General features: G+C 56.3%; 2 protein-coding genes and 1 long non-coding RNA gene across 3 annotated transcripts; 2 read left to right on the top strand and 1 right to left on the bottom strand.

Moving 5' to 3' along the window:
• The first annotated feature begins 443 nt into the window (after positions 1-443).
• On the top strand, positions 444-10,664 carry LOC122393877. Its single transcript, XM_043390317.1, has 3 exons — positions 444-561; positions 6,446-7,707; positions 9,862-10,664. The coding sequence occupies exons 2-3, from the start codon at positions 7,207-7,209 to the stop codon at positions 10,354-10,356; spliced, it is 996 nt and encodes a 331-aa protein (XP_043246252.1). The 5' UTR covers positions 444-561; positions 6,446-7,206; the 3' UTR covers positions 10,357-10,664.
• Positions 4,498-5,231, bottom strand: LOC122393879 (Down syndrome cell adhesion molecule-like protein Dscam2). The gene is made up of 2 exons (XM_043390319.1): positions 4,724-5,231; positions 4,498-4,613 (listed from the first exon to the last, which is right to left on the bottom strand). The coding sequence occupies exons 1-2, from the start codon at positions 5,229-5,231 to the stop codon at positions 4,498-4,500; spliced, it is 624 nt and encodes a 207-aa protein (XP_043246254.1).
• Positions 10,665-15,885: 5,221 nt separating the features above from the next.
• LOC122393878 lies at positions 15,886-17,481 on the top strand. Its single transcript, XR_006258769.1, has 2 exons — positions 15,886-16,024; positions 17,444-17,481. It is a non-coding gene; the product is annotated as an uncharacterized LOC122393878 (long non-coding RNA).
• The last annotated feature ends 3,418 nt before the right edge of the window (positions 17,482-20,899 follow it).

Here is a 20,899-nt window from a genome sequence, read left to right on the forward strand (position 1 = left end):
ACGCAATTCGGTGTGCAGACGAAAATATGCATGTGAGTGCTAGAAATTCGTAAATTACATTATTTCATTGACTGTTTTTGTTAAAAACACGTGATGACAAGCTCAGCAAATCTATTCATGGTGGCTTACGTGACAAATTGGCTTTCCTTTGTGGGATAATGCCATTTTCATTAGCTCTACTTTGATTAGCGTATGACAGGTGTTCGTGTAAAATAAGCAATTTTACCTATTTCCTTCATCAGTTTGGTAGCTGAAACAGCTACCAATTTACTTCCACTATGACAGTTTCCAGTAACATATGCTACTGATTGGCTAATATTAGCCAATCAGATCTCTGGAGTTCCCCGCAGTGCGTTACAACTATGACGCGGCAAAGACATATTTGGACATATCATTTCTATATTGATATGCTTATCTACACTGCATTGGCCTTGCGTTGCGTGGATGTCATCAAGTGAAATATTTTGGCCTAAGGTCAGTGAGACGCTAGTCGCTACTCTTCTATACGCTATGCCCTTTTTCAATATGAATACGGTGTCGTGTTCTGACTGCAGACTCCTGGTAAGTTTGTGCAGGTCTCACGGAAGGGGCGAGGGCGCTCTTTCGCTTTTCGATCCAGCAGGCAACAACAATGATTTTTTGTAAAGGAGTAGGAAAGGAAGTCACAAATTTATTTAAAAGTTGGTAAAGTTGTTTTGGTTTAAAAGTTTGTGCATTTGCCTTGTCAAGGGTATGGAACCTCAATAAATTGCTAAGTCATATTTCCAGGATGTTGATAGGTATGTTTGGAAAAAGATGTTTTGATAATGTCGAGAAATGTAGCAAGGACTTTCCTATCTTCAAATCAGTTGCTCGCTACAGTTTCATGATTTTAAGGTGTGCATGAAATAATGAGAAAAGGTAAAAACAAAAATATGAATAAAAATTTTGTTAATTCATGATGCATGTTAGAATTTTTTTTTCGTTGATAAAAGCAAGGCTTGCGACTGAACCATAATGTACATTGACTGATGCCGGAGTGCTCCGAGTACCTACAAAACCAATAGCATGATGAATGGCTGAATTCTGTCCGAGTGGCTGCATTACCTAGTTGCATTTTTTCAATTCACCACACTCCTGTATCATGCAGGCATGGGAGTTATTTCAGAATTAAAATTAATATTTAATATATCTTGTTTATGAGACTCCTCACGGGCCAGACTGGAAAACATCCATACACTACGCCGGACGCCCGTGAGACCATCTTGCGCCGAAATTCGGCGCAAGCGATTTTGCGCCGAAATTTCTGAGTGATTTGCTCCAAAAATTAGGTGGCTATTTGTGCGAAAATTAAGCCCTTTTCATATAAAGCACATGTACACATATACTGATCAAGGCTATATCAACCAGGCAGAGTGTTTCGGGGCTTTGTACACTATCCCATGTTTGAGCGTCCGAATTAGTTTTTATTTCCACGTAAACCCAATACCTCGACGGGAGCCAGCGAGGGCCCGGTAGCGGAGCAGCACGTGCTCCGCGTGCTGCTATGAGACTCCTCACGGGTATGGTTATGGCTGCTGGCAGGCTGTAGCCAGCCTTTGTCAGTAAGCTAAGGGATTGGCTATGCATGGTTTTGTGCGTACATATGATTTCAGACCAAATTCTGCCCTAGCCCAGTATGTGTGCTTAGAATGTGGAGGGCATGCCAACATGTTCCTCTCAGCGGGGACTATGTCCTTGTGAACCCTTCCATTCAGAAGATTCAGATCAAATTGATAACATAAATCCTTGGCTAGAGTGGTTGCTGGGGTGCTAAGACTTAAAATATGCGCTAATGTCAGGTGTCAGCCAGTAGCGGCGGAACACCTTCAATTAGGGGGGGGGGGGGGACACTGCCGACTTTTGGTCCAAGTCCCATTCTTTCCATGCAACGCCCATAGGGCTAATGTTAAAATGTCAAAACCAAAGGGGGGCACGTCACGGTGCCCCGGTGCCCTCCTCGTTCGGCCGCCCATGGTGTCTGCTCAAGCTACAGAGCTGCCATTCCAGCTGTTCTAAACCCCATAATACAAGTGGTATTTCTCCTGGCAGCTGAATCCTCTCCAGTGACAGCTGATCCTCGCCATCTGATCCTCCCCAAAGACAGCTGACACTCCCTGGTGGGGGATGACCTTGCCCGGTGGCTGGTGGCAGCGAACCCTTCCCAGTGATAGCTGACCTTCCCCGGTGGGAGGTCACAGCTAACCCCTCCGACGGATCACCCTCCCGGTTCTGAGCCCCGGCGTCACTGCCTCCCATTGACAGACTTTTCTGGCGGCAGCAGAAAAGTACTCCAGCCCAGCAGACTCCAGCCGAGCCGCACCCAGTGGCGGCCGACGCCGAGCACGGCGGGCGTTGCGGCGCGCGCCGGACGCTTCACCAGCACACGCAACGTCATCGCGTCGCTCGCCACCGAGCAGGTCCAGTTTCAGGCTTGCCGGCTCGTCGCTGATAACAGACTGCCATTCTCGCGGATGGCGGTGCCTAGCTGCGCCAGCGGCCGGTCGGCGCTCCAGACGGGTCGCGCCGCCGGCCAGCCCACCGCCAGGCACTGCACCAGTAGCGGCCGCGCCTGCTCGGCCAGTACCAGTCGCGAGAACGAGGCTATTTTTTCGTGCCGCAATGTTTGTGTTGGGCCGATAGAGCAGCGCTCGGGATGGCGCGCCCTGCCCGGCTTCGTTGACGGCCGCCACCCACACCTCGTAGCTCTGGTGGTGGTCTAGATCCTTCAGCTTCATCTTCAATCGCCCGGCCAGGCCGGGCGGCCGCGCCGCCCAGACCGCCGTAGAGGCCGGCGGCCTCTACAGCTGCCGAGCCACCGGCAGCGACGGGCGCACCGCCACTGGACTCGTCGACGTCAGCGTTATCGAGCCGCCGCGGATCGCGCCGTTTAGCTTACCGGCGTCTCTGGAGGTGGGCGACCGGGCGCAGGTCTCGTGTCTGGTGACCTTCGGCGACCTGCCCATCACCTTCAGCTGGCCGCGCGGCAACCATTCGCTGGCCGTCCACCGCCTGGAGACGGTCGGTGCAGAGTTCTACAGTAGCCTGGTGTTCCAATGCGTGCGAGCCGACCAGGCTGCGGCCAACGCGGTAACCGGCAGCCGCCACTCGGACTCGGCCGAGCTCCGCGTCAGAGTGCCGCCGCGCTGGCTTCACCAGATGGTGGACAGGGAAGTGGCGCTGGGCGGCAGCGTCGTGACTTCAACTGTTCGGCGGCCGATCAGCCACCGTTTATTGTCTCATGGACTGGACTTTCACTTCAGCCGCCGCGCTCCGGGGCTCCGCCAACAGGCGGCTCATCCTCCGTCGACAGGCGGCTCATCCTCCGTCGGGCGGCGCCGACGGCTGCCTGTCGCCGCTGACGGTCGCCGAGATCGGCGGCAGAGAAAATGGCTACAGCGCCGACAAAGGCGTGGACGAGCGGCTGCGGCGCGCCGCGCCGCACGGCATTACCGTGCCGGCTCGTTTCCAGCAGCGTCAGAGAGCCGCCTCGGTGGTGTCTGGCGCCGTTCGGTGACCGGCCGCTGCAGCTGAGCTGGTACCGGCGCAGCCATCTGCTGGAGACCCCGACCGAGCTCCGGTGACCCCGGCGGACGGAGACGTCACTGTGCAGGTAACGGCTGCGGACGGCTCCTCCCAGCTGACACTGACGGCGGCGCGACGGACCGACGGCGGCACCTACACGTACGCAACAGTCACGGCGAGGACAGCACCGCGCGGCACGTGATAGTGACGGAGCGGCCGGAGCCGCCCTCCGATCGGCGGCTGGCGTCCGTCACCTTGCGATCCGTGCTGGTGGCCTGGCCGCCCAGGTACGACGGCAACAGCGTCGTGGCGCACTACGTGGTTCAGTGCGTCGCCGAGCCGCCGGCCGGGTCTGGCAGCTGGGAGTCAATGAGACAGTGTTGGCCCGGCAGCGGAGTGCGCTGGTGGCCGGCCTCCAGCCCAGCGCCTCGTACCGGCTGCATGTGTTCTTCGTGAATCGGCACGGCAGCAGCTAGCCCAGCGGCGCGCTGAGGGTGCACACCGAGCCGGAGCCGCCCGGCGGGCCGCCGCTCGGCGCCCGGCTACGACCTGCCGGGCCGCGCACCCTGCGGCTGACGTGGAGCCCACCGCCGCCGCAGTCGCTGACCCACGGACGGATACAGGCCACCTACGTCCGGCTGGTCGACCAGATCACCCTGACCAGGTCCGTCTGCCGACCGGAGCTGGTGCTGCTCCTCAAACACCTGCAGCCCAACACGGCATACTCAGTCCCGATGAGCGCCTGTAACCGAGCCGGCCAGGGTCCTGCCAGCTCGCCCGTCACCGCCACCACAGAGGAGGGAGTGCCGGAGGTGGCGCCGCGTCAGCTGACCTGCCGGGTCGTGTCACCCTCCTCCATCGGTCTCAGCTGCCTGTGGCTGGCCGGCGGCGCGAGGGCCCGTTCCCGGCCGACCTGGACGTAGCCGAGTTGTGCAGTCTGCTGCCGGTCACAGTCTACCAGCTGTTGGTGAGCGCCCACAGCGCGGCCGGCACCACAGAGTCTACCACCCGGCTGGCCATCCACGCCGCAGACGGAGCAATGATATCTCCGCTGCCGCCGCCAGAAAAGTCTGTCAATGGGAGGCAGTGACCCCGGAGCTCAGAACCGGGAGGGTGATCCGTCGGAGAGGTTAGCTGCGACACCTGCTGAAACGGGACACCTGCTGAATCGTCAGCTGACTAGTGACGTCCTTAACTCCAGAGGTGCTGTCCTGGACGTGGAACCTGCCGCCCAGCTGGTCGGCGCTGACGCCGTCCCTCGTCCAGGTGACAGCCGGCGGCGGTGACGAGGTGGCCGCACAGGTGAATGTGACCGCAGTGTCCACCACCGGCTGCACCGTCTGCTGAACCAGCGACAACAGCAGCCGAGCCGGCAACGCTCCGATGCTGACCTGGGTGGTGGCGAGGTCATCGGTCACGTGACACTGGTACATGCCGGCCACGGAGCGGTTGCCGCCGGTCAGCTGCAGAGCCGGCCGGCTGGCGGCGGCGGGCAGACGGCGGCCGTCCTTGAACCAGACGATGTCGCTGGCTGCCAGGGGCGGCGTCACGTGACAGGTCAGCTGAGCGGGCTGTCTGGTGGTCACCAGCAGCTGACCGGGCTCGATGACAGCGCGGCGTGTCACTATCACCTCCAGTCGCGTGTTCCGCGCCGCGCTGCCCACCTCCGAGCTCGGCGATCTCGGCATACGCCCGCGTCCCCTGACCTGACCCGGCGCACCACCAGCTGCTGGCCACTGACCTCGACATGACCAGAGTGGAGCAGCGGCGTCAGCTCAGCGCCGCGCACCTGTTGTTGTTGTTGTTGTTGTTGTTGTTGTTGTTGTTGTTGTTGTTGTGGTTCCATCCAGCCGCGTTACCGCGGTGTAGCCGTGCGGCTCTGGAGGTCCCTCACGGCGGCCGCCAGGGCCGCCACCTCTCCGTCGTCGCGGACGTCTTCCGGGCTCGGGAAAATCGTCCCGTACCTCCGGAGACGCCAGCCCATGAGGGCCGGGCACCGGAAGAAGAGGTGCCGGGGCGTGGCGGCCTCCTCCCGGCACACGGTGCACCGGGGTATGGTCATGCTGCATACCAAACGACGCGCCTTGACCAGGCGAGCAGTTTGGTACCACTTGCAAGTCTTTAGCACCATCATGTCGTGATTTATTGACAGAAAAACGATTTATGACGTCACATGACCTCAGATGACCTTTGCCGGTGCCCCTGTCAATTAGCGGCACCAGGATCATCACCGATGAGATAATCTTCCATAATACTGAAAGAATTGGGTGGTTTTGACTCGTTTACACGAAGCAGGAGGCGTTTCAATATTTTCCCATAGGCTTGCAATGTAAAGGTCACGAGTCTGGCCTGACCTCAGGTCACAGATATGAAAATTCTGAGATATACAAATTGCACATACTGGTACTCAAACTAAAACCTGAAGAGAAGAAATTGATCGGTCAAAAACTCTAGCTCTGGCGTGATTGCAAACTTTTCTGAGGTGGGGTCACCAAACCGCCTCTGGTGACCTAACCTGACCTGACCCGGCAACTTTTTTTGTCAAAATGTGCGCAATGAATGTTTTAAAAAGTCACCGAGTATGAGCTTTCAGTCTTGCGGCGTTTGGCAATGGCACAAGAAAAACCTGAATGGGGGCCTTAAAGCCCCCCGCCCGCCAGGAATAGGGTTAAAGAAAATAATGTATTTTACTTGACGAGAACGGTGTAAAAAAATCCTCCAATAATAGTAACCAGTAATTACTTCTATGATATACGTATGAAGGTACCTATTTTGCAACTGTGTCAAAGCACAAAAGAACAGCATTCTGACAGCTCACTGTGTTATGTTGAAATGGCAAGTTTGGTCAAACTTGGTCAGTGCTGAACTTTGATTTTAATTGCTAATTGTTTTGTCATTTCAGAGTGTTAATGGAAACAGACGACACTGAGCTGGGGCCGGATGCAGGAGGCGACGGACGCTGTGGTGCGCTGGGCAAAATAGTCCAAGATGCTGGTAGCGGGTGAAATACGCAGCTGCTCGTCGTCTCCTAGAGCGCCGCGGACGCCGTGGACTGCGCCATCAAAGTCGACGAAAAGTCGGCTCCAGCAGCCGACCGTCTCAAACTACTCGGAGCCACCCCCTCAACCTGCTCCTTCACTTCGGGGCCCATTACCGCAGTCTCCGCTCCCGAGTGCGCCCGGGATCCAGCAGCTTCGCAAGCGGACAGCGCGGGGCTGGGGACTAGAGGAACGACAGCTCTGCGCTGTAGCGTCTGGATACGTCCGTGGAGTGCTGGTGCACGCGGCCGCCACCTGGCTCCTGGTGACGCCACAATCCCACGTGGAACTCCTCCAGAGGGAGATGCGGGCGGTGACCCGTATATCACCGGCTGCCCCTTGTTTACCCCAGCCCACGCAGTGATGGCGGAGGTCGGACTCATGCCGGTGCCCGCTGGCCGCCCGGCGAGACGTGCTGGTAGCGAAGCTCTTCGCCAAGGCGCACGCGCTCCCCGAGGGCAAGCCCTCAGGACTATCGCGGAAGATGGGCCGCCCAGCCGACTGAAGTCGATGACGGGCTGGCGTGGGGTGGGGCACGAAACCTGGCGAGCGGCTGGGATAATCTCTGATTCATGCTTGTGTCGCCAGTCGCGAGTGACATCTGTGTGCGGCGCGCGCGTCCAAGATGCCGGGCGGCGATGAGGCGCAGTCGGCCGCCGCCGCCGAGAAGCCGTCTGAGATGGAGCTACTTCGGGGCATGCTGCAGCAGCAATTGGAGCTGGCTGCAGCGGCAGCGCGACGTGAGGAGCGGATGGCCGCGCTGTTGGAGCGGGTGCTTCCCGGCCCGACGGCCGTGCAGGACGCCACGGCACCCGCCCAGGCAGCCGCGGGGCCCGATTCCGGCGCCCGGCCGCGTGCACGCATGCCCGCCGCCGGCACGCCCACGCCCCGGCTGGCGGCTACCGCTACCCTCAAGGAGTTTGAGGCCTGGAAAGAGAAGTTCTCCGGCTACTGCCTCCTCACCGGCGTCCACGATCTCACCGAGGCTGAGCAGCGGGCCGCCCTGCTCGCTGTTCTCGACGACGACTGGGCCCGCGTGGTCCGGTTTGGCCTGCCCATCCCGGCCGAGGCGTCCATGGCCGATGTAATCACCGCCATGCACACCCACCTTCGGCGGCAGCGGAACGTGGTGATCAGTGATGCCATCCACATTTCTGCTCCATCCCAAGATCTCGCCCAGAATTTCCCAAGATTCTCGTCTCGAATCCCAAGACTGCTTATCACATACCTAATATCTATCCTTAGGTGTATCTCAAGCAAATCCATAGCTTATTTTTCTACACGTTAGTCATAAGTGTGGTTATAGTTCGTTTTTTTTTAAGTTTGCCCCTCACTGTAAACGTCTTTTTGAACATAGCACGAGAATTGCTGGCTGAATTACTGAGAAAACTGGTTGGCGCACAATGATTTGACCCGAGGCCTCTTGCACCAAACTACCTAGCTAGGTAAAATCGAAAAACCGGTTTCAGAATAAGCTAATCTAACGGTGGTAAATTCGTTTGCGATAGCCCAATACATAATCCTACATGTGCTTGCAAAATTTTGCATGCAAATTGTTACATTTGAGACTTGGACTGGGTATACGATGCAAAATAATCCAAGCATTGGTGCAAGAGGATTTTGGTGCAAGAGGCCTCAGATTTCACAGACGATCAATTTCATCAAATTTATTTACTATTTCACAGACTCGTAGCTCGTATTTGCCAATACCTACAGCCCCACAGGGATAGGCGACTTTTCAGGAATTATGTCTGAACTAATAAATAAACTGCACGGCGCTTAACATAACGTTAAATCATCGGTGCTCAAGACTTATTTTTGAAAATATTATTCATATCTACAATACAATGTGCGCTAACCAGTTTTCTCAGTAATAATTCAGCTAGCAATTCTCGTGCTGTGCTCAAAGAGACGTTTACAGTGAGGGGCAAACTTAAGAAAAACCGGACTTATAGTATTCAACGTTCTCTTAATCGGGTCCACCCACGTCCTCATTGGCGTCTTTACAGCAGCTAATGTAGAGGTCGGGGATGGGGGAAGGGGGTATCGATCGGACTCCTACAGCTGATCGGTTGGCAGGTCAAGGACTCAAAACACAAAGTCAGAATCTGTTAGAATTTCTTGGAAACGATAACGACGTCTGTGGCATTTTGGATTTTTTATTTCGAATCTTGTTTTTAACATGACACATTTGGACTTTGGAAATGCTAGGTTCAGGTGAAGTCAGGCTGTTTTAAAGTGTTTTCCACCAGTGACAGTTTTGAAATATGGGCTCCAAAACAAGGGGGTTGTTCGGTCGCAGTTTTTTGTCAGCAGGCTGCGAGCATGCTGCTATTTAGTACTTCTTGGCTCCTCATTGGTCGAATTCAAGTGGTCTATTCGTTAGACCAATGAGAGGCCAAGAAGCGCAAGCAATAACTTCCTTATATGGGAAAACCGAGAGCACATTGATAAAAACAGGGACCGAACAGAGCTCTGCTCTCAAAAGCTGACATGAATCCCGAAATCGTGACGCCTATGCGGAGAAACTGCATGCGTGTAAATCAGTGTCCGCTGGGGCCCATGAATTTTCAAGCCGACGATGGCGAGGGGGTCTAAACGAGCACGTAACTCGTCCCCTGGACTGTACAGTGACAAGTCGTCAGCAGTGTTGTTAGAGTAGCAACTCGCAAGGATACGCTTTAATTATTTTTTTAGTCAAGCAGAGGTCAGGTGACCACACACTTTTCCGAGGACAAAGACAAATTGCCCTTATTTCGGTTCGGGTCAACGGATAAGCCTCCAAAGAGCAAACCCATTATTATTATATGAAGAAACACTTTGTGCGGGAGCCGCTTTCTGAAACATTTTTTTGGCATAATGTTTGTTAATGCTTTTCATAGCCACCCAACATCATGTCGCCAAACCATCCATACCCGTTGATCGGTAGTTGGAACATGAACAAATGGTCGCCAGTGCTGCTACTATACTCATAATAAGTAATGTTACAAAACTAATCCTGCGATCTCGGGAAGATGATGCCTGCTAGAAACACCGCAAGCTTCGTCCGAATATAGCTTACTTCAATATGTTTGAATGCTCTGAAGTCTGAAACGTCCGCGAGGCAAATCCATCTCAAATTTCTTATCGTCTGAGGAAAAAGCATTCGAAAAAAGCATGAGAAGACAAATTGAAATCAGCTTCTGCCAGATCCCAAGATATACAGTGCAAATCACAAGATCCCAATGTTGATGTCCAAATCCCAAGATCTTGGGACAAATCCCAAGGAATGGCATCGCTGGTGGTGATCGACCGCTGCGAGTTTAACATGCGGATGCTGGAGCCAGGCGAGTCAGTGGACGATTTTATCTGCGCCCTGAAGGAGATAGCGTCCTGCTGTGATTTTTGCCCGAACTGCACCGATGATAGGTTCCGAGACCATCTGGTGGTGGGCACCAGTGATGACGAGGCCAGACGCCGCATGCTGGAACTGCCCGATCTGACCTTCCAGATGGCCGCCGACCTGTGCCGGGCGTCCGAGAGCGCCCGTCTCAACAGCTCGGCGATCCGTGGCCCGGGCGAGCCGTCTCTGCGCCGGCTCTCCGAGTACCGGCGACAGCGCGGTCGGCCGAGCGGCGCGGACTCGCGCTCGGCCGACCAGACCCGGCGGTGTGACCGCTGCGGTGCCGCGCAGCACACGGACGGTCGTGCCTGCCCCGCCCTGGGTCGCACCTGCCACCGATGGCCACGAACGGGACCACTTTTCCTCGGTCTGCCGGCATGCCGCGGGCACTGAAGAGCGGCGCCGGCAGACGCCTAGTTCCGAGCGCAGCCACCAGGGACAGGACTGGCGCTTCCGTAGCGCGAGCAGCAGCCGCCAGGGGAGGGGCCGGCGCCACCGTAGCGCAATCAGCCGCCGCCGTGTCAGCACGGCTGCCGACGCGTCGCACCGGCAGGTTTCGGTGCTGGCAGCGAATGCAACCACGAGAGACACGGGGAACCGGCAGCAGTCAGCGCCGCCGGCAGCCCGGACGCCGGGCGCGCGCCTCAACAGTGTGACGGCCCACCGGTCGCCGCAGGTCCGGCTACAGCTGCACCTACCAAACGGAGTCAGGCGGTCGACCGTATGGACGCCCGACACCGGCGCCGAGATATCAGCCCTCTCACTGCAACAAGCCGAGTCCATGGGAGTGAGAAGAGCGGACCTCACGCCCTCCACGGCTGTGCTGTGGGCCGCCGACAGCCGCCGGCTGGACTGTGTGGGCACGTACGCCCTCACCCTGCAGCTCGGTGACGTCATACAGACCGTGCAGGTGTCCGTTCTGCGAGCACTGCACTCACCACTGCTGTCGTGGCACGATTGTATCGGCCTGGGAATTCTACCGGCGAGCTTTCCCCGGCAGATTTGCCAGCGCGGCTCGGCAGCCGAGACTGGGACGGACGGTGGGGCACCGGAGCCGCCGCCGCCCGGCGAGCCGCCTGAGGCCCCCGCCGCCGGCAGACAGCCCGCACTACGGCGCTGCAGCGGCACGACGGCGGCACCTGAGGAGACCCGGGACATAAGCCGCGTCTCTGCCGCCGACCGGCCGGCCGCCAGCTCGGCCGGCGCCGACCCGACCGGGCGGGCGCCGCCGCCCGGCCCTACGCGCGCGCCGCCGCCCGGCCGCCGGTGGCACCCCCTCCGCACGGCAGCGGCGGGCAGATTTCGACAAATTGAAAGCCGAGTTCCCGAGGGTCTTCGATACGGAGTCGACCCTGCGGAAGATGATGGGGGAGCCGATGAAGATCGAGCTGACGGACGACGCCGTCCCTCACGCTGTGACCACCGCCCGGAATATCCCGTTCTGTTGGCGAGAGGACGTGCGACTGCAACTCGACGAGCTGATGGAAAAGGACATCATCGAGCCGGTGGAGCACCCCACAGACTGGTGTCATCCGATCGTTCCTGTGGCCAAGGGGTCGTCAGACGGCACAGTGTCCGGCTGTCGGCTGACCGTGGACTTCACGAAACTGAACCGGTTCGTGAAGCGACCGACGTACCCGGTCCGCTCGCCTCAAGACGCACTCGCCTTCGTCTCACCCGGCGCTGCGTACTTCACCAAGCTGGACAGCAAGGCGGGGTACCACCAGGTCCCCATCCGGCCAGAAGACAGAGACGAGACCTGACGTGTTTTATCACGCCGTGGGGCCGCTACCGGTACCTGAGGGCTCCAATGGGAATCGTCAGCTCTGGCGACGTGTACAACCAGCGCGGTGACGCCGCGCTCGGCGACATCCCGCGCACGTGTAAGGTCGTGGACGACGTCCTGGCCTATGACGCTGACTACGCCGCCCACCTGCAGCACGTGCGACAGATTCTGCTAAGGTGTGACCAGCACGGTATCACACTCAACCCGGACAAATGTCAGTTCGCGGAAGACGAGGTCGAATTCTGCGGCTTTCGCATCAATTCGGCTGGCTATACCGCCGACGGCAAGAAAGTCCGTGCCATCCAGGCCTTCCCCAGGCCGGGCAACATCACCGACCTACGGTCGTTCCTCGGCCTGGTGACCCAGCTCGGCGCCTTCTCCCCAGAGGTCGCCGCCGCCGCCTAGCCGCTGAGACAGCTGCTGCGGCCGCGGAACGCGTGGCTGTGGACGCCAGCGCACGAGCAGGCGTTCAGCGCGGTGAAGATGGCACTCACGTCGCCTCCCGTGCTCGACTTCTTCGACCCTCGCCGCCGCACAGTCCTTGAGACTGACGCCGCTCGCTCCGGCGGCCTGGGCTACTGCCTGCTGCAGCAAGACGCCGCAGGCCGGTGGCGACTGATCCAGTGCGGCTCACGCTTCCTATCGGACGCCGAGTCGCGGTACGCCGTGATCGAGTTGGAGCTGCTGGCCCTGGCCTGGGCCTGCAAGAAATGCAGCATCTATCTCGGCGGGATGCAGCGGTTTGAAGTCCTGACCGATCACCGGCCGCTCATCCCGATCCTCAACAGTAAGAGCCTTGCGGAGATCGAAAATCCGCGGCTCCAGCGGCTACGAGAACGGCTGGCGCCGTTCAACCTGCTCGCCATCTGGCGGCAAGGCAAGCTGCACGCCATCCCGGACGCGCTGTCGCGCGCGCCGGTGGATGACCCGGCGCCTGAGGACGAGGAAGCCGAGAGGGGCGCCAGCCATCAGCTCGCCAGCGTGCTCTCACGGCTGGCCACCGACGGGGCGGACGACGGTCCCAGCCCGTTCAAAGACGCGGCGCTGACAGAGGTGCGCGCCGCCGCCGCCGCCGATCCGGAGCTCATCGCACTCACTGACCTGATCCTGAACGGGTTTCCAGAGCACCGGTCACAGCTGGACCCGCGCCTCCGACCGTACTGGGGAGTTCGGGACCGGCTGGCCGTGGACGACGGCCTGGTGGTGTGCGGCCAGCGGCTCGTGATACCGCCCAGTCTGCGGCGCGCCACGCTCGAGCGCCTGCATGCCAGTCACCAGGGCGTCGAGCGCACCAAACGCCGCGCGCGGCAGGTAGTCTACTGGCCGTTCCTGGACAGTGACATTGCGAACCATGTCGGAGCGTGCCCGGCCTGCCAGCAGTACCTGCCCAGTCAGCAGAAGGAGCCGCTGATGCCGGAAAAGACGCCATCACGAGTGTTTGAGGCTGTCTCCGCTGACTACTTCGCCTGGGCCGGCCGCACGTTCCTGGTATACGCGGACCGGCTGTCCGGGTGGCCGTTTGTGTCGCACGTGGCCGGCGAGGCGACTGCCAGAGACCTGGTCTGCAGCCTGCGCCAGATATTCGCGGCCACCGGCGTGCCCACCACCCTCCGGACAGACGGTGGACACCAGTTCACCGCCCGGCTCGCCCGAGAGTTTCTGCGCCGCTGGGGAGTGGAGCACCAGATCTCTACACCGCACTACCCTCAGTCTAATGGGCACGCCGAGTCGGCGGTCAAGGCCGCCAAACGGCTCATCCAGAAGGCGACCAGCAGCGGCGAGCTCGACACGGACGCCTACGCGCAGGGGCTGCTGGAGCTGCGCAACACGCCGCGCGCCGACGGCCGCTCTCCGGCTCAGGTCCTGTTCGGCCACCCGCTGAGATCGGCAGTGCCGGCGCACCACCGGGCCTTCGCCGACTGCTGGCAGCGGGCGGCGGACGACTGTGACGCCAGGGCCGCCGCGCAGCGACAGGAAACAGCCGAGCGGTACGACACGACAGCCCGCCAGCACAGCGCGCTCACCATGGGTCAGCGTGTGCTCGTCCAAGACCCGCGGTCGGGGCTGTGGGACCGCGTCGGCGTCATCACGGCGGTCGGACAGCGGCGCGACTACCTGGTCCGGCTGCCCAGTGGCCGAGTCTACTGGCGGAACCAGCGCTATCTGCGACCCCAGAGATCTCTCATCTCGGAGGGCGCCGCCACACCTGCACCCGGGCGCCGGCAGCAGCTCGCTCCGAGCTCGGCACCCGACGGCACGGAGGAGACCGCCGCCGCTGCGCCGGCGGGCGGACAGCCGGCACCACCGGTACTGCGGAACAGCGCCGACGACCCCAGCTCAGTGCGCCGTGGGACGCGCCGCCGTCGCCGTCCGGCCCGACTGACCGTGCGCTGGGCGGACCAGACGTACGACTGAGTTCGTGCGTCCACACCGTGTGTGGTGTACATTTTTGTTTATGTGTTAGACGCAATGCGTATCTTGTACCGACGCATGCGTCTTGAGGGGGGGGGGTGTTGTGATGGGGCACGTTTTCCTTTCCCTTCATTTGGTCTCACCCCCGGTCATATGGAAGCACATAAAAAATAAACAGTTCCATGGTCGCCGCCATCGTGTTTCGGTCGTCCTGTGTCGCTCCAAGGATATCGCCGTGTTAATCGCCACTACCGACCATAACAGAACTGACGCATCGGCGGAAGCGGGAGTCCGCAGCGGAGAAGCCTTCGTGGAGTGTACACGGGTGTGGGAAATGAATGCTAAGTGTATCCAAATTGAAGGCACTGCTCTCGAATGATATAAATACTGAACAGCTTTGGATTGTTTATATTCCAAATGTTTACTTTCAGGACGAGTACTCCTTGTCATTCGGTCGTCAACTCCTCTCTCCGACCCCGGCTTAGCGCAGGCACGTATAACCTAGAATTTGGCCGAAGGGGGGGGGGGGGGAGCGGAGGAATCCCGTAGAGAGAGCCTCCTACCTACAGAGGGCCCTCTACCCGAGGAGTCAGAGGGGTCCAGGGTCCTAGTGGTCAGACACAGACACTAGCGGTTATTCACAGGAGGCCCCACGCAGTGAATTGAAGGGCCCTAGGTGGCAGGCGAGTCGGAGAGCCTTGATTGTCCTGAGTCCTGACGTGATTTTTGGGGGGATTCCCATGAATTTCGTTCGTCTCCGACGTGATTTTGGCCAACGTTGGCCTTCTGCCAGCATGGGTCCTGAAAACCCCTAGGGGGGAGGCGCACCCCGTCCGTCCCCCCTTGGGTACGTCCCCGGTCGGTCCAGCGACTCCACACGCGCCTACCGGCACACAAGAAACTCTTGCCATTATGTTTGCTTCTGACGCAATCACGACAGAATTACGCTCTAATGATATGCATGCTGCCAATTGCCATTGCTTTGGAGTCGGTGTTTTGAATTTCTGCGTTTTTTTGGATCGGCTCCACTCTCCAGACAGCTGGCTCAGCCTAATCGACCAGAGCAATGCGACACCTATACCAACTTGATACCAACCTACTTGGCGGGGTGGTGAATTCATGAAGTGCGAATGCGAAACATGGCAATAGATGGCGGAACAAACAGCATGGGGAACGCTGGGACACGCATTGAGGAATGAAATCCATCACTTCCCAGATTTCGAACGCATCCTTAGAGTGCATTACTTTTATGTGCTTGCGTTCGGTCTTGGGATTTCTCAGCAGATGTCGCCAACAGTAGAGAGATTGATCTAGAATGTCTCGTTATCGGAAAAGTATGGTAGCCATACACCAAATGGTTTTTGCGTATAGCTACCATATTACTTCCGATATGACTGTTGACATCACTGCCGATATGACGGAGCAGTGCATTGGCAATATGCCAAGGGCAGTAACATGCCGTCAGTCACGTCAGTCATCGGCCTTGGCTATCTGTAAGAATCTTGGCAGGAATCTTGGCCTTTTCTTGGACCCATAGCCTCGGCCTTCGACCAATCATATCGCCGAATTCGCAAGCGGTGAGAGACAAATACGGCGTGCCAAAGACATATTGGGTGTCTCAAAATCACTGAGAACTCTGTAGCTCAAAACTTAAGCCCTGCACTCTTTTATACCCCGTTGAGTGGCATTCTTGTGAAAATTATGTAAAGATATTTATTAGAATAAGGTAGAAGTGTAGGGGGTGGCAGGTGAGGTGCAGAAGAAGAAGAAGAAGAAGTTGTACCTATCCAGTAATTTTATCTTGATTTGTGGACTAGACGAAGACTAGATTTTGATGAAGAAATCGACAAACTTGAACTGCAGGTAAGGTGTTGGTTTGTCATGCCGATTGTCTTGAAACCCTTTCCTTTTAATCTTTCAATTAAAATCATCAACTCCTATCCAAACCACCAAAGAGCTGACATCTCACTCAGTCCAAATTTTCGTTCAGAGGCCAGTTTTACTTTACCCGATTTACCAACAAAAATAGCTGCCTGGAATTTTTCTCCTCATATATCCATTCCACGTAGGTACAACATACAGAGGGTAAACGCCATAGGCATGTAAGCAGTGAGGGCTTCACCATTTACCTACACTCCATATGTGAATTAGCCTTTAGGCAAAATAATCCGGCAGGTGGCTATTTTCTGTTTGTAAAACTGGCCTCAGACGGAGTGCTATCATTTGATTTACCATCACACGATCAGGCAGCGACAAAGCTTGTGGTTTTAGAATCTTGAAAAACTTTCTTGGGAGTGGCACTTGGTAGACATCCGTTTGAGATTCTGCTAGAGCAATAGCATCGCGCTCAAGCCAGCCAAATTTTAGACTGCCAACACAAGAAAAAAATGTTTGGTTAATCAGATTTCAGGCTTCAAAATATTAGGTAAAGCATCAATAGGCATTTAATTCAATTCTGGTGGTAAAAATCATGACCATATGTTGGCATGACATCAATTTTTAATTTTTTTTGTGGTACAACTTGTATATTGAGGCTTGAAGATGCTCAAATAGATGATATTTTTGATGCGTGTGTTGATGAAGACTGAAGTCCAATGAAAATAAAAAGCAGAAATTATCCTGACCTTACCTTCCCTACTAACCTTCAACCTCCAACCTATCAGCCTACAAACCACCGTTCAGACTTTATCTACACGCAGGTTTAACATTTTATGATAAAGTAAAAATGCTCAGCTTGTAATCCAATGTCTTTCAAAACCAATTGGCCTTTTTGGCCTTGCGAATGGTAAACGGAGAGAGAGAGAGAGAGAGTTGCCTAACTCTATCATGTAAAAACTGTTTTTAGAAAATAGCACTGTGTTTTATCCTGGCTTCATGACTCTCCAACGCTCCTTGAAACCGCTTGTTTTCTGACAATTGGTGATACAGAGAGGGTCTGCGTTAATGTCCAAGTATGGTCATTTAGGATCAATTTTTGGTGCCCTCGTTTTATATTGTTCCATCAGCCTTAGTTTGCCCAACTGACATGCGCTGAATTTGTCGCATGTGACGTTACACCTGACGTGCGCCGAAATTTTAGGTGGAACCCTGGTACTACGCCAAACATAAGTTATAGCATGATCACTGCTCAGTTGCGCAGGTTCACCAGAACAGCTTCATGGGTGCAAAATGACCACCGCAGCGCCCGTAAACCCTAATAAACAAACAAGCAAACATCAGTTGCGCAGTTAATGCCAATTTTTACAGTTTTGATTGTCTATTGATATTGTTTGGTCTTTTCAGGACTCGTGGCGCTGCTCGCCTCCTCGCCAATGCGAATGCGTTCTCTGAGGACAACCCGCCCAAGGCTACCATGGCGAAGCCACGCCACCGCGCCGGCTATAGACTCACGGCCTGAAGCGAGTTTGGGCGCGACGGCTGGCGAGCCAAGGCGGCGGAAAGTCGTCTGGCGGAGCTCCCGTCTGAGGCGAGCTTGATCTGGTCAGACAGCTCCGCCACCGATGGTGTGCTAGATGGAGGAGGAGGGGCCACCCCCCCCCGAACCGCGACATCCGAGAGGTGCGTGTCGCGGCAGGCGCCCTCTGCTCTAGCACGCGCGGCGAGCTATTCGCCCTAAGAGCGGTGTTGGAGGAGCTGGCCGGACGGATGGCACCGGTCGATATGGGTCGACCGCCGTCTATCCCAACGGTAGCGCCGATTGACGTGGGCACTATCTGCAAGGCAGGCGCGCGCGCGACGCTGCGCGCGCCTGGCAGCGGAGCTGGCCGGACGGATGGTACCGGTCGATATGGGTCGACCGCTGTCCTGGCTCCGTCCTGGAGGCCGACCGTGCAGTCGTTATCGACATCCGCCAGTACCTGCTCTGCATCGGCCGCCTCCCGAGGCCGGATGCCCACAATTCAACGACGTGGAGTGCCCTGCTGCCCGATGCCGCGTCTGCCGCGAAGAGGCTGGCACTCCACGGTATGTGCTGCTGCGATGCGTGGCGCTGGCGGCGTTGCGACAAAGATCCTCGGCAGCTGAACTGCTTCAAGCGACGTAATGATATCTGCCCTCCCCTCCCCTATCGAGCCGCGTGGGTGTGGACGGACCGGTCGGCAGACGCGAGAACCTGCAGCGAAGGAGCTGGGGTCTACGGGGAGTAGCAGGACGAATGGACTGGTGAGCCGCGTGTCCCGACCGGTCCATTCTGCTGTTCCAGCTCCAGGACCGGCCGCGCCGTCGCCACCCGTCCGGCGTCAGTGGAGGACCGCTCATCAGCTGTCGATTTTCATCAGTTTCGTTTGGACCACTGGTCGGGCTCCTGCCAGTGCCGACATTGGGTTGGGCGGAGTCCTACCGATGAATGCCGCGAGTGCTGCAACATTGGCTCGGTACATCTCGGTACATTTTCCCGAGTCTGGTGTGGCTACGGGGAGACGGATTTGGTGACCCTGGCTGCCGCCGTGAGAACCATCCAGAACCGTACGGCTATGCTGCGGCAGCAGCTGAAAGGAACGCAACAACAATAACTACAACAGCAGCTGCTAATGAAAGGGGAAATCATGGAGCCGGATGACCCGGCACATGGCGCTCAGCCAGCTGAGAATGAGAGCAGCTATCAAATCGCCAGCAGGGTGCTGCGGCTGGTAACTGACGACCTTAACAGAGAGAGCGCCTCCGCTGATGCGGATGAAACTACCCCCTCTCGGGTTTGTTTGACGCCGTCTCCGTCGACTCTTTCGCCTGGGCCGGCTGGCGACCGCGACATTTCTTGTGCAGTGACTCGTAACTATGTTCACCAAACTTTTAAAACTCCTCACGTTGGCATCTTTAAAGAATGTTTCCCTTGTACACTGCTGCAATGTCTTATGTAGGCATATTGTAGGTACAGTCTAAACGAGTGTGGAATGCTTTGTTGTGCTTGCTTGTTCTGTATTTCGTTTGCTATTTATCACGGTGACTATAATTTATTTTGACCAACCCTTGCTTTGTTGCAATTTTAGTGGATGGTTTCTGAACTGCTGTTTGCATTATAGATGTTGCTAGTGCGTAGACGCCAAAGATTACTTTATACCTATTGACGCGCCAGATAAAGGAGGTGAAGTATTCCTCTGATCTCTACCTACGAAATTCCTTTATGTGTGTTTTGTAATCGATATTGGCGGTTTTCTTATGTGATGCGGTGTAGAGCGTGGCTGAGGAAGGCGATGTTTAAAGTTGCTAGTTATTTTTCAATACATCTATGATCGGACTGTCGTGCTTGCTGTAGGTCGGACTTCCGTTCTTGATGGTGATTGGACGCACGTGCCGGTAGCTCACAACAATGCGGCTTTCGATTATAGTATAGATTTAGATGCTTTTAAAGTGTTTGTATACGTAGTCCTGAGTTTCGAGATATTATCCTTGCGGGCTCCTTGCCAACAGATTGTCCACTTCTGTGTCCAGTACTCATCCCACTCACGAGGCTCAGTTGTGTTTGCCAACCCCTATACGGAAACATTGGCCAGATAACTGACTACTACTGAAATTTTAAGAAGCGTGGGCAGTAGGGCATAACGAACGGTCATCAGGTTCAGTAGCCGCGGAGCACCTTCAATTAAGGGGGGGGGGGGGCACCGCCGACTTTTGGTCCCATTCTTTCCATGCAGCGCCCATAGGGCTAATGTTAAAATGCCAAAATCAAAGGGGGGCACGGTGCCCCGGTGCCCTCCCCATTCCGCCGCCTATGCTCAGGTTATTTCTGACCTGACAGGCTCAGGGAGGATTGCTCTTTGTTGTTTTTCTCCGATGAACCCTCTTGCTGCACACTGGCTGATCCAAAGGATGGAAGGGACGGGGGGGGGGGGGGGTGGGGGTGCAGACGTAAGAAAAAAGAAGACAATGTTCTTTCCTTAGCGCACGAAATCAATTCTTAAATGAAAATAAAACGAATAAGCTTCCGTTATGAAGCCCCCGTTCCGTATCTTCCGTTCCATTCCACGACTCGCACGTTCCAGTGACTTGCTGCAGAAGCGTCATCTATACCTCGCCCTTACTGCCGGGAAGGCCGCGAGTTGCGACATCTATACTATGTCTAGGCCTGAAGTGTTCATCCGCGGCCCACGATGTATTTATTTTTGTCAATCGGTTTGGTCCTTCTGGCCGGATAGGTCGTCAGAATTATCTGAAGGTGCCTGAAATGTCTCGTTAGTGGAAAAAATGTCTCGTTAGTGGAATTCCACTATCTGGCAACTAGCCCTATGTAAACGCGGCTATTGATGGCGTCTTACTAGTATAGTCGTCCTTCAGCATGCGTCATTAATCCTTTGTTTTCAGGTCTGGAAAGAGCTGAGTCGGATAAAAAATGCCGACTTGCAGGACACCAACGAGTTGGAACTCTCCCGGGAAGCCATGACCCCGATTGTGGCCAATGGCGAAGGTGAAAGAGCAGCTGGATGCCTCACAGATGGTAAGTTAACAACATTTTACCCGGAAATGTTGGAACCGTAACCGAATAGGTACCAAAAGCTCATGTATTTATGAACGTCCTATTAAAGGGACTATCCCACCTTTAACCCTCGCATGTGTGCGGCGTTTTCCAGCTTCTAATGTGTAGGGGGGGGGGGTCGGTTGGACCCCCCCCCCTTGCCGTTTGGCCCCTGATCGAGCTAGAGCTTCGCGGAAAAACGAGCGTGTTGCCCGTGACGAGAGGAAGCCGATGATACCCAATTTTAAGGTCCTAGGTCATTGGTTGACCTTCCAGGTCAGGTCAATGAC

The sequence above is a fragment of the Amphibalanus amphitrite genome, unplaced genomic scaffold (genome assembly GCF_019059575.1).
Source record: "Amphibalanus amphitrite isolate SeventyFive unplaced genomic scaffold, NRLGWU_Aamphi_draft 000560F_arrow, whole genome shotgun sequence".
NCBI classification, from domain to species: Eukaryota; Metazoa; Arthropoda; class Thecostraca; order Balanomorpha; family Balanidae; genus Amphibalanus; species Amphibalanus amphitrite.